General features: G+C 41.7%; 1 protein-coding gene across 1 annotated transcript in view; it reads right to left on the bottom strand.

The window, feature by feature from the left end:
• CERS3 (ceramide synthase 3) overlaps window positions 1–12510 on the bottom strand; it is a 48455-nt gene that overhangs the window by 14507 nt on the left and 21438 nt on the right. Inside the window, exons 5-10 of the mRNA XM_075714137.1 lie at window positions 10141–10198; window positions 9195–9245; window positions 7887–7979; window positions 7489–7617; window positions 5662–5768; window positions 3614–3770 (exon numbers count right to left, since the gene is read on the bottom strand). Coding sequence (XP_075570252.1) covers window positions 3614–3770; window positions 5662–5768; window positions 7489–7617; window positions 7887–7979; window positions 9195–9245; window positions 10141–10198 — 595 coding nt within the window. The remainder of the gene's footprint in view (window positions 1–3613; window positions 3771–5661; window positions 5769–7488; window positions 7618–7886; window positions 7980–9194; window positions 9246–10140; window positions 10199–12510) is intronic.

The following is a 12510-nucleotide window of genomic DNA, read 5'->3' as shown; positions in this document are numbered from 1 at the left end:
GGCGAGATATTTTAAATCAGTGCATATGTACATACTCCTCTATATGTTTTTTCAATTTTCCTAAAATATTCTCATATGTGCAGACATGATGACTAGACATGTTTCAGTGGTGCTCGAAACTTGATACGGGGGGGTGTGTAATTTAACCATGTAATTGAACAATATTACAGAAACACACGGAGTTTCCTAGCAACGAAAGGCCTTGGACATCAAGATGGCAGCCAGCAGCGAACATTGCAATTGCCTGACCTAACTTGAAAAGAAATTACACTGAAGAACGTCCTTCTTCCTCTCGCAACAGAACTGATCTAAGGTACATGGCTACAGGTCTGACCTTGAAGGGCTTTTCTTACATGCGTATGCCTTACTCATACACAGGGTCACAAAATGTCACATGAGAAAGGACATTTGGGATCCTTTGAGTATTTTTTTTTTTATTTTCCAGAAGTAAGAACAATGTTTGATTTGAAAAATGTAATACTCCTGTCCCCTCAAGTTTACCCCCATAGAAAATAAAAAGCTTCTTAAGGCAAAGTAGCTGAGCACAGCTTTGCTTGTCAATGCAGATTTCCCCCTTGTACGGGGCATTTCTGGAGGACCTGGGCCAGGGGAAAGGCGGCACAAGTGCCATGAGCCTGGAGACCAGTGCTGCTCTGTGCTACCAGCTCCGGTGCCAGAGACTCCCATGCCTGAGAAAATAGGACACAACAGGACAGAGCAAGATCATCTCCTCCCTTCTTTCCTTTTTCCTCATTTTTATTCATCTCTGGCTGCAGTATTTGGGAGGAGGGAAATGGCAAGATTTTTAATCCAAGTTCTTTTTTGCTGAAGCAAGTCAGCTGGCTGAGCAGTTATCCCAGAGGACTGAGGTTAATTGTCCCCTTTATTAGCGCAGAGGGGAGGTGACATCCGAGATGAAAAGCTTCTGACCAGCCATTCTCAGACAAAAGCCATCTCCTCCTTAGGGGGAAGAGTAAAGCATGGAAGAAGCTACTAATTCACGAGGCTGCAGTACTCCATGTCATTTCTGTATTAACTCCTGCCTTTAGCAAAGCCTCCTGCCACAATCTGAAGATAAGAGTATTGAATCTAGACCCACAGCTCTAAGCAAGATGTGACACAGCTCTGTGTAACCCTTTGAATAACAGCAAAGGGGACTTGGTGGGTACGTGACATCCTGGAGACGTGGGCCCTCCTGATTACACTCCCCACCGAGTCCCAACTTTCATGTCTGACCCAAACAAGTCCTTTAACCTGTCCTTCGACAAGGGGTAACAGCGCTTCCCGCTAAGAATAAATACATTCAAGCCCGTTAACTTTCAGACATCAGTATGATGCCATGGTCCAGAAGGATACGGTCAGGGGAAACACCTGCCCCTGGATGGATGCGAGGAGCTGTTACCTGCTGCACGGGAGTGGCTTTCACTGATGACCCCACCAACACAGGGTGGGTCAAGGCACAGAGGACGCTGAAAAAATTCCTTACACCCTTGCTATGCTCAGAGCTTCCTTCAGTTAAACAACAACATCAGTCTCTATTTCCAGTTACATCATGACTTCATTTTTCCATCTGAAGTAGCTAACTGTTCCTTCAAGAAAAGTGTCAAAAACTGCCTGTTTTCTGAATGAAAACTTAAAAGTCTTGGGCAGAGAAACAAAACCCTGCTAATACAAGGATGATGGTTTACTGGTATTTCACTAAAATAGCAGCAGCTATTTGTGTGAAGTATGTCTATAACAAATACGTTGGTATAAAAATGCTGCCTTGCAAACACCATTCTTTTCAACGTTGCCTTTACAGCTTTGGAGGCACTGGCTGCTTTCACAGCCAAGTTTGCCACCGCTATGGAAAACAGGCTGCACATGCAAGCCAGCTGAAGTCATACAGACCGAAAAGGGCTAGGGCTGCTGCTGCTACCACTGTTAAAATGTTATTTGGAAACAGCCTTCGCAGAGAGCTGTATAAGGAATCAAAAATCCAGGGCAGGGATGCAGGCTTGATGCTTTTCCATTTTTTAGCAATGACTAACACAAAAAAGGTCTTATCTCAAAATAAAACATTTCTGCCCCTTACAAAGGCATATAAAGCAGGCAGGGCAGAATGGCCTTATATAGCTGGCCTAGTCACGTCCTCTTCGCCACTGTATCTGAAGACCTTCTTGCAATGTACTCCCATAACCTCAACCAATGTGGATGGAGAACTAAGCCTTCCTGTTACTCAGCTGGAAGGCAGAGGGATGTCCCTCTTGATTTCATCAGAAGAGTTGTGTGAGGACAGCGCAGAGTCAAGGCCAAAATCAAAAAAGGAAATGAGAAGTAAACCACTTTAACACTCAGTAAGCCAGGCCAGAAATAATTTTTTAATTAATCTAACAGAAGTAGGTGACATGCAAGAAATACAAACTTCTCAGTGTCTAAGGGAACATAGGAGCATGTTTCAGAAGCCATTTCTGAAACAGATTTGTCCCTTATGTACAGCTGCTTGCTGTCTAACAAGGGTTGAGTTTGTAACTGCAGTTTTCTTCTAGGGAAGACATTGGGTCTTCCTATGATATCCAGCTGTCTATTTGCATAAGATTTGAAGGAATGCAATAATCCAAGAATTATAGGATGGTTTCTATTAATAGTCAAACAACAATTAATAAAGGTAGAAAGGAATATTTCTCTTTTCTTAAGATGCTTCACAGCATTAACTGCTTCAGATAAAAGGACAGAGTTAGCTCAATTAAGTTTTTGCGTCTTGATCTTCAAAAAATACCATTTTTCAATAGCACAACTTAAAGTTTCACTTTCACTAGCAAAATAGACCTGTCAATGGTTATGCCAAATCTAGAGAGACATTCTCCAAAGTCCTTTTCTAAATCTTTTTGCTAAATGTTTTATCTACACTGCACCACACTGCACACTTCATGACAAGAGACCTTGTGAAAATGTTACTACTTCAGGCAATCAAACAAGACCTAAATTGCAGCAAAGTTTTCTTTATAGCTTTTTCCCACATTAATTTTCTCTACAAGGTCAAAGCAGGTTACGGCAGCAGACTTGTACTGTTCCTCTACTCCAGTTGAATATGACAGTATTTCATTGTGTCATACTATAATACCAGGTCAGCTTCATATGGTTTTCTTAATCCAAAACCAGAGTTCAAGTACAGCTGACCTCAGATTTAGACAAACCTGAAGAACTTTGACTACAAGTTTTCTGCAGTACTTAAAGATCTCATCACTCACCTTCCTTCTCCTTTTTTGGTATGTCCCCTACAAAGTCCAGTCCTGCCTTCACTTGCAAGACAGGAATTTCTAAAGAGTCCTGCACCATCTCAGGGCTTCAGTTTTTAGGAGAGCTCACTTCTCATGTACTATCAGAGCGAAACATCAGATACAGGCAAAAAAAGGCTCTAGCTGAAGTTTTGATATTCTGATCTGTGACCGCAGGTGTGACAATGAGGGGTAGAAAGCACATTTATACACCATCTCTATACTTCATACATCTCTATCAAAAATGCTGACACGAAAGTTCAGGAAAAAAATAAGACATTCCGAGTACATCTATTGGAGGTATTAGCATCTGTTTGATACTTCACACATCTTTCTGGAAAAGCAAAATTGCTTACCTTTAAGAAAATGAACCTTCTCAAAATCTTGAAAATTAAGTAACCCCAATATAAATGCAAGCCTTGAAGGATCAATAGCTGCCCATTGAATAAAAAGTATGCTATGACAGGAGTCGTGGAGTAGTACGTAGGCTGATACAATGTGGCACGGAGAATCCTAAAAAAAAAAAAAAAAAAAGAAAAGATCACTGTTATGGTGCAAGAATCCTTCTCTATGCTTAATTTCACATTCCAAACCAATTAACTATTTCCACAAAATATTAAAAAGCTCTGCAAAGATGATTAATTAACAAGCCCTGTCTTAACTAGATTATGAATCTCTATTGAAATATAAAATTTCTCATCTTCTGAATTCAAGTCTTGCATGAAGGTGTTCTAAACAAGTGTATTGGGTCTGGCTAAGATGGAGTTAATTTTCCCCATAGCAGCCCTCCTAGTGCTGGGCTTTGTACTGGGGGTGGGCAAGATCTTGGGAGGGGACACAGCCAGGACATCTGACCCAAACTGACCGAAGGGACATTCCAGACCATATGATGGCTGTCAGCATAAAAGCCAAGAGAAGGGAGGAGAAGGGGGCGGGGGGGTATTTATTATTACGACATTTGTCTTTCCGGAGCAACCACTACACATACTGAAGCCCTACTTCCTGGGAAGTGGCTGGACATCACCTGCTGATAGGAAGTAGAGAATAAATCTTTTGTTTTCTTTTGCTTCTGTGCATGGTCTTTGCTTTTGCTTTATTAAACCGCCTTTATCTTGACCCATGAGGTTTTTTCCATCTTATTTTCTCCTCTGCCCCATCCTGCTGAGGAGGGGAATGATAGAGCGGCTTGGTGGGCACCAGGCATCCAGCCAAGGTCAACCCACCACAATAAGGTTAGAAAAAAATCCCATTTTTTTAATCTTGAGCTCCATGTGGTCTAGATACTATGCAACTCGGAGTTTGTCTATGCCATTTTTTTAATGCAAATTCTTTCTAATCTGAAATCCACACTCCAGAGAAAATCCTACAGGCTTTGCAACAGGGCTTTTTGTTAATTAACATATGTTTTGTCCATCTTCAGACTTCACTACTTCTATATTATTTGGGGCTTTTTGAGTCCCTTTAATCTCATCATGTTTTGTTTCCAAGCTCAAGAACTCAAGAACAAGAAACTCAGTGAAGCAAAATGATTGGAGATCACTTGTATAGTTAATAAAAAAATAACAAGAAAGTACAAGACATCAGCATTTCTGAAAGAAAATACTACAGGAAATTAAAACCTTGTGTTGATCAATGTTCAGAACTATTAATTTAACCAGCTTGAGTCTCTAAGGGTTTGTCCACATGCAGGGAGGGCATGAAGGCAAACAAGAGCAAGTCAATGAAACTGCATCTGAAACACATGAAACACTTTCTAAAAGCTAAACATGTTAAGCATTAAGCACACTAAGCACCCGTGTGGACACCCCAAAGCAGATTAAATCATAGCACTCCAAAGTCATGCAAGTGTTTAGCAAGTTAAGATTGATTTGCATTGACTACATAAATTAATTGGTTCACCTTAAATTTTCTGAATGCTCCTCATGTGAGTAAGGTGAAGTACTACCCATGAACTAGGTAGCAAATCTTTTTTGCTCTACAAAAAATTAACTGCAATCATATAGGAATTACACTGTACTCTGTAGTGACAGCAGGAGGGATGGAATGAAAGGGAAAATGATTTCTCCTTGTTAAGCAGCTCAATCCCCTCAAAAATGCAGGAGATTGTAGCATTTAACTACAACTTATGAAAATAAGTTAAATAATACATAAAAGCCTTTATTTAGGTTATCATATTTTCAAGATGTTAATTTAAAAACTATTTTTACTTAGATTAAATTTTTAAAGAAAATGACAGTTTTTGTCAACTCTTCTCACTGGCCTTTAGCAGCCAACAATAATGGAAGTTCTGCTTCTGCTCTTTAAAATACAATCCATTCCTTTCTTTCTCATCACAACCAATACTAACCTCTCAACGGAAATGGGAATGCAATAAAAGCCTGTGACTACATTAAATATTGCTTACCAGAAGGGGAACAGGATGATTCTTGTGATGAAAAATGCGATAGAGAAGATGATAAAGAGTATATTGCAGGTTTTCTCCCAGTGAGCGTAATTAAACATTTTGGCTGCCTGCATTGAATAAAAGCCATCAAACATATTATAAATATTCTCTGAAATAAGTTCCTTTCTGCGTTTTCATAAACAAGGACTCATCTTCCTCCTAAGCAGGAAGAAAATTTCCTCCCTGTTTGACATGTAAAGCAATCATGTTACTGATACCTAATAAAGCAGTATCAAAACAGATTCTTTGTTTATATTTCTCTTTTCATCTTAAAGGAAAGGACTCTGTATCAAAGGCCTAAAGAACTGCTCTCCAATCAGAATATAAAAGTGTAACGAAAACACAAAGTGCTCTTGAAAACAGAGGTAATCCCTCATTCCTGTACCAGATTCAAAAGGAGCTGGATCAAAGAGAAGCTGCTGGCCACATCTGTGCGCTCAGGAGCAGCAGTGACCCCGTATACACAGGCATTCTGGTGCGTGCACATTACTGACCCTTCTCTGTGCCTAATTCAGCTTCCGTTTTCTCCTTTTTGAGAAATGGCGATCCTAGCGTTGGTCTCTATCCCGCTAATAAAGATTATAATTACTACTTCTCCCCTAGCTGAACTGTACGACTCTCCACACTTCATTTAGGAATCACCCTGGGCACTGTTGAACGAAACAGCTGTTCTCAAGTGTGAACAAAGCTTCAGGTGCCAAGCCTAAGTTTTAAACAGCAGTTTGATGAACTGAGTGGCAGGGCTGAATTAAGTTATTCTGGTACCCAGCTTCAGTTTCTATCCAAGTGCTGTCCTACCAGCTGTCAGCTCAACTGTTTGTAAGGCCACAGAGTTAATGGGATCACAAAGCAGTTCAGGATTAAAAGTAACCCAGCAAAAACCTATATGTATGCATTTAGTCTGGACCAATCCCAACCCCACAATTAGTTGTTCCAATACAGTGGATGGAGTATCTGGAGCAGAAATGAACAGCAACAGACAACAGCCTACAAGGGCTGCTAACGCTGGCACTGCCACCAAAAGAGGTGATGAAACTATGCTCTCAATCTTGGTGTTATAAAGCCAGGATAGCTCTACTGAAGGAAACACAGCGTGCATTTGTCTTCCAAGAAATCCAGCAGCAAGTCTCTATGACCACAGTGCTGTGTGCAGAACAGGACACTTCTTCATCTTAAACATTTCTAAACATTGATATTTAGTTCAGGGAAGGGACTTTCCCTTCAGTGCAGGGAAAGAAACTTTTCTTCTGCCAGTAGGTACCTGTGATAACTTGTTCAGGAACAGCTTAAGTGTCTGCAGCCAGAAGTGTATAATGTAGATGTACCCCTTGGGTCAACACAGGGGTGTGAATGCTGACAAAATTAAGCCAGTCTGGAGAAGTAGCCAAAATTCTGGCTGCTAAATTTGCTTGAGAATTGGTATCATGACAAGCTGTTCACAGGCTAGCCAACTTGGTCTAATTTTAACAGTGAAACAAGAATAATCCAGGGAGGCAGCTGTATTTCCAGTCCCCGTTCTGTACTGAAGAACTTCTCTTCTGCTCTTTTCTCATAATGGATTCTGTAACAGAGTATTGGCTTAAATGATCTAGAAGCTCTTTTTTATCTTACAATTTATGAATCTGTGAAGCCATGTCTCTGTGGGGATAGGAAGGGATTGTATGAAACTTGTGGTAGAAAGATTAAAATGTCACTGAACACAACCTAGGCAACAACCAAAAAACCGTCCCAAACACACCAACAAAAAACCCAAAACAAACAAACAAAAAAGATGGAGGGCAGGGTTACCTCGAGCCAGAAATCTGCAGTATCGTGCACAAACATCACCAGTGTTCCAAGACGCACATAATTGGCACACCAAGAGCCACTCATCAACCCAATGGCTGCCAAGTGATGAATGACATGAGCCAGAAAATCCTGCGAAGGAGAGAAGAAAAAAGGTAGAGCCAAGCAAGTACAGCCCTTGAGGGTCTCTGTGCAGACGAAGTGACAAGCAAGACTCACACAGAGAGATGCCCTGGCAGCCAGGAGAGCATGGATGTGTGCAGGTGTGCCAGGGATAGACTGATGCTGCCCTCAAGTGGCTGCACCAAAGCCAGTATCAGGACGGTGCTTTTCCTTACAAACATTTTTTTCCTCCCTCACGGAAACAGAGGTTCTAGCTACAAACAAGCATGACCACTTGCCTTCCTTCTGTTGTCAATCCCAAGTGTAAATAACAGAGACCAGTAAAAACTGATCTCAGCCATGTAGTACCAATATTGGGATGGCAGCAGGGTCTGTAATGAAGAAAAAGACAGTTAACTCTGAGAATACCAAAAAGTGAATGCCAAGTGAAATTACTTCTTTTTTCCTTTCCTCACCTCTTTTGCTCCTCTGCTGAGTCTTGCTTAAAAAAATTAAACTAAACTAAATCCCTGTTCTGGGCTTCATTAAGAAGGATGTTCTGGGAGCCAAATATTTTAACCTTTACTCAGACCAAACTCTCAGTTTCTGCAGTTCCTCCCCCACCACTGAATTTTAGCATGCTTTTTTCTGTGTTTTTTGTCAGAGAACTACACACAGAGTGCTTCTGCATTTAATTACAAACAACTGCAAATAAATTAAGGCCTCTGTTTTGGTAAATAATTAACATTTTAAATAGTCACATATCCCAGGACTAAAATGTCAGCTATTTATGCTAAGATCCTATACATCTGCTTAGGGCTAGACGCTGAGCTTGGCTGCTCCCTTGGTTCAATACATTTCCCAGGTGGCAGGAAGAAGGCTTGGTTATCAGGTCCCACGACTAAGAGAAGCCGGGAAAACTCAGTTGGGAGGCAGGATTCTTTTTATTTTTGGGCCCTGAGTAGAAGAGGAATAAGAAGGCAGTGTGATGGGCCACGGATTTATAAAAATAGGAGTGGGGAACACATAAGAACCTCTGGCAGGTGGGCAAGAAGGCAGTTTGCTTGGAGTCATTTGTTATGGGAGTGTTTAGGAAGAAACGAGAGCCTTGTGACCCTTGGGAACAACCAGAGTATTGAGCAGAGATCCCCAGAGCAGGGACTCACATTATGCCAAACCAACTCACTGCAGCACTCCCTCCACCTGCACTACTGAGCAATAGGGCCCAGCAGGCACACAGCACTCGGCATTATCCTCTGCATAAAACGCTATTTTGCGGTGCTTTAAAGCATCGTCAGGACTGGTGCAAGCTTAGGGGTTCTGCACTGAAACCCGTAACACAGATGGCATCTACCGTGTGCAACTGGTAACCTGGGTGGGTGGGAATAATAGCTGTCTGGCTGGAGGGCTGAGTTGCAGCACAGGCAGATCATGGAGAAGTCCTGCAGCAGTCAGAAGGAGGTACCAAAGAAGGGCAAAAGGCTTTTGTGCTGCACCTCTCTAGGTGGTGCCTGTTGGGAGGGAGAAGCACTTCTGCGGATTAGCCCTTCCAATGGGGAAATACCTGGAATGCCTCGAGGCCAATGGCCCAGTGCCAAAAAGCTCACCTGAAATGGATAGCCAACCCACGTCTGCCATATGTCGTAAAACCAAGGTTTCTGGGGAAGACAGATCATTCAGAGACTGATCAGCTGAGCAACAATAAGTCATCTTAACTCAAAATCTTCAATACTTTAACATTTCTCTCAGTGGAGCAGGCTAAGAAGTCTTGACAACTGTGCTTCACCAATTTCTAAAGGGATCTTACATCTCAGATTTATTATGTTGGTCCCAGCTTTTTGGCTTCTTTTCAGGACACCTGAAACATTCCAGTTCATCATTTCATCATCCAAAGCAGTGGGTGTGTGTTTTATTACTGCAATTACTCAAGATATGTTGCCACAGTGATTAGATTCTGCTGTGTTTACCAGCCACACACATCACTGGTTCATGATGATAAACAGTGTTTGGGGAGAAGAGCCAGATGAATGTAGACGCACCGAGAACTGTTCTGTTGCTCAGGAGAAGCATTAATGACACCCCAGGCAGTGCTCTCATAGTTACAAGCGGCACTCTCCCTGTTATTCCCAACTTCTGACTCAGCAGCAACACCTCAATAAATAGCTGTGAAATCCACCATTGTTGTGACCCCCCAAAAGTGCTGCCAGAAAAGGTTTACGGCCTCCTTTGAGAAAAACATGGCCATGTGATGCATTTGTAGGTGTTAACAAGGCACGCTGTAAAACCATCTGTGTGACTGCTTAAAACTTGCCTTGAAAATACTGAGTACTCATAGACGATTACTTTACCATAGAAGTTCAAAAGATAATTTAAAAATTAAGTAAAACCTCAGTGCATATTGCAGCCTATCATCTAGATTACACACATCAAAGATCGGAACCCAAAGAGCCACTGAAACCAGCGAGTCATTCAATGGGCTTCAAAAAGAGCTAGAAATCAGTCCTTGTTTTGCTAAAAATATAAGAATATCAATCCTTCAAAAAATTAACTTACATCATACAGAAATATAAATCCAGCAATGGAGGATGTAAGATAGAATGAAAATCGCCAGCTGCAAAATTAAAATGAAAAAATAAGAACAAAGCGTTATAATTTTTATAGATATTGTCCCCAGCCAGAATTACTGCAAATCATTATATATCACAATCTTCACATAAATGTGCCCTCACACTCTATATTAAGGGTTGTCACATATGAGCTATATCTGAATTATTAATATTTAAATACTTAAGCTTTGACTAATTGCTAAAGTAGTAAATTCTTTTACATTATCAACAACACAGATATCTTGATTGTGATTACAGCAGTAATATTCCAGCCAGGCATGCGCTGATCCAGAGAACAGTCACAGCAAATGTAATAAATTCCCTAAAAATTAATTTTTGATAACACCAACCTTTCTCGCTGTATCAATCCCTCTAGAATATTCACACTGGACTAAGAACATCTCACAGGTCCCTGACTCCAGAAGGTCTTTCAGCCATGTGGCACGTACTTTCCAATCTGACCAAACACTGTGAATGCCGCCGAGCACCAACAGTGACTTGTTTCAATTGCTGGGTTAATTTCTTTTCATCTCTCAACACCAACTGTTGAAAACAGGGGAGCCCTATGAAACTTTAACAACAACTACTGGATTAGTTTGTGTCTTACTACAGAGGTCTGAATTAACTATGAACCTCAATCTTTGACTAGGTTTGCCAGCATTTAGCCTGATCTAAGCTTTTTGTGGCTTAAATGGATATCCATCAAGGCAGATAAAACTTCCAGGTTTTCACCACCGATCTGGTAAGTCAGCAAAGGGAAGAAAGTTCTTGTGTATCTTAGCAAACCGAAACCCTGTTGTTGCTTATGTATGTCAGAGCAGGATGCTGTGATTTGGAGCCAGCAATCAGCGTTGTAATGACTCTGACTCTGTGTGGGAGGTATTGTCCCTGGGACTGGGTGTGGCTGGAGACTCAGTCGGAGCGTTCCCACTCCCACCTCTACAGGTGATGGAAAACTTCTTCCTTTCCGCTCTTCTCCTTGGCAGGAACAAGCCTGACCTTTCCCAGAGCAGCTCTTCAAGATCAGTAGGAAAACACTGTGGGACTTCACATGCTAAGAAAGGTTGCGATCACAGAGACAGGCACGTGGCCCCAAACCCGGTGGGAACAGTTTATAGAACAAGAGGTATCCGGAGGAGAGCAGCAAACAGCCTCCCAGAAAACCTAAACTTGCTAAAACGGAGAGGAGAGCGCCTCAAGAAGAACACTGTACTAATGGATTGAGAGATGTATAAAAATGAGATTGTGGTCTTTGGCAAACATTAATGAAGTGCCGTATGAGAGAAGATGAGAACCTGTCTGGTAAAAGCAGCCCCTCCTTTCCGAGCCCTACATTACCTGGAGGCTGATATCCCAGGTGAAAGAATGAGATGTTCAGAGACTGAGCCAGCATTTTACGAGAAAAATAAACAAACAAAAGATGAGGACATGGAATGGCAGAGGCTAAACAAGATAACGTGTCTCACGCCCACAGAAGAAGTCAAGAAAACAATTACAAAATTGCCACTTGATACACTGTTAATAAACCATCATTTTACTTTTCAACTTTAAAGCATGTTTCCTCAGGTGATTTGAAAATAACACTTCAGAACACCCACTGCGCAGACAGAAAAATTCAAAAGGTACACGGTGGAAATTAGGATAGCAAATGGAAGGGGAGAGTGGAACCCACAAATAATACCTGGCTCAGAGTTAACCAAGAGACAGTAGGAAAAACAACACCGTGGCATGGGGCAGACTTTTTACACAGGGGCTGATTCTGCCCTCGTGCCTTCTATTTCCAGGAAGGGAGGTGTGGGTAGTCCGGTGGATATAGCGGTACTGATTCTGTGTTGACTGTAAAGTGTAAGCGGTTTCCTGGATCAGATCCAAAGCACAGAGCACCTAACAAGACTGTGCCATTAGTCCCCAGCCCTGCAAATATATACTGAATGCACTTGGCAATAAACAGTGCTTCAGATGAACTCATCATACGTGCAAGACTGCCAGAGCACTACCTCATTTTGCATCTAGCCAAGCTTCTTTATGAATTTGGTGAACAAAACCTAAACTAAAGTTTGCCCAAATTCACCGCGTTTTACCCAAGTGCCTTTTAAGCTCTGGACCTGGCCACCAGGGAGAGCACTGAACAAGAGCTATGGCAAAAGGATTTTCCGATTTAACTGCAGGAATCTTTTCTCTTGAAGCGAGTCTAACAAAAAAGAATTTAGTACGTGAAGTTAAAGGCTGGGAAGTCTTTTAAGGCCGGGAAGTTTTCATGCAAAGGGGCTTTCCAGTGTTGCTTAACTGGGAGAACTAATAGCTTAAGTATGGTTTA

This window comes from Pelecanus crispus, chromosome 7, assembly GCF_030463565.1.
Source record: "Pelecanus crispus isolate bPelCri1 chromosome 7, bPelCri1.pri, whole genome shotgun sequence".
NCBI classification, from domain to species: domain Eukaryota; kingdom Metazoa; phylum Chordata; class Aves; order Pelecaniformes; family Pelecanidae; genus Pelecanus; species Pelecanus crispus.
Note: the sequence above shows the minus strand (reverse complement) of the source record. Positions and strands in the feature narration are given on the sequence as shown.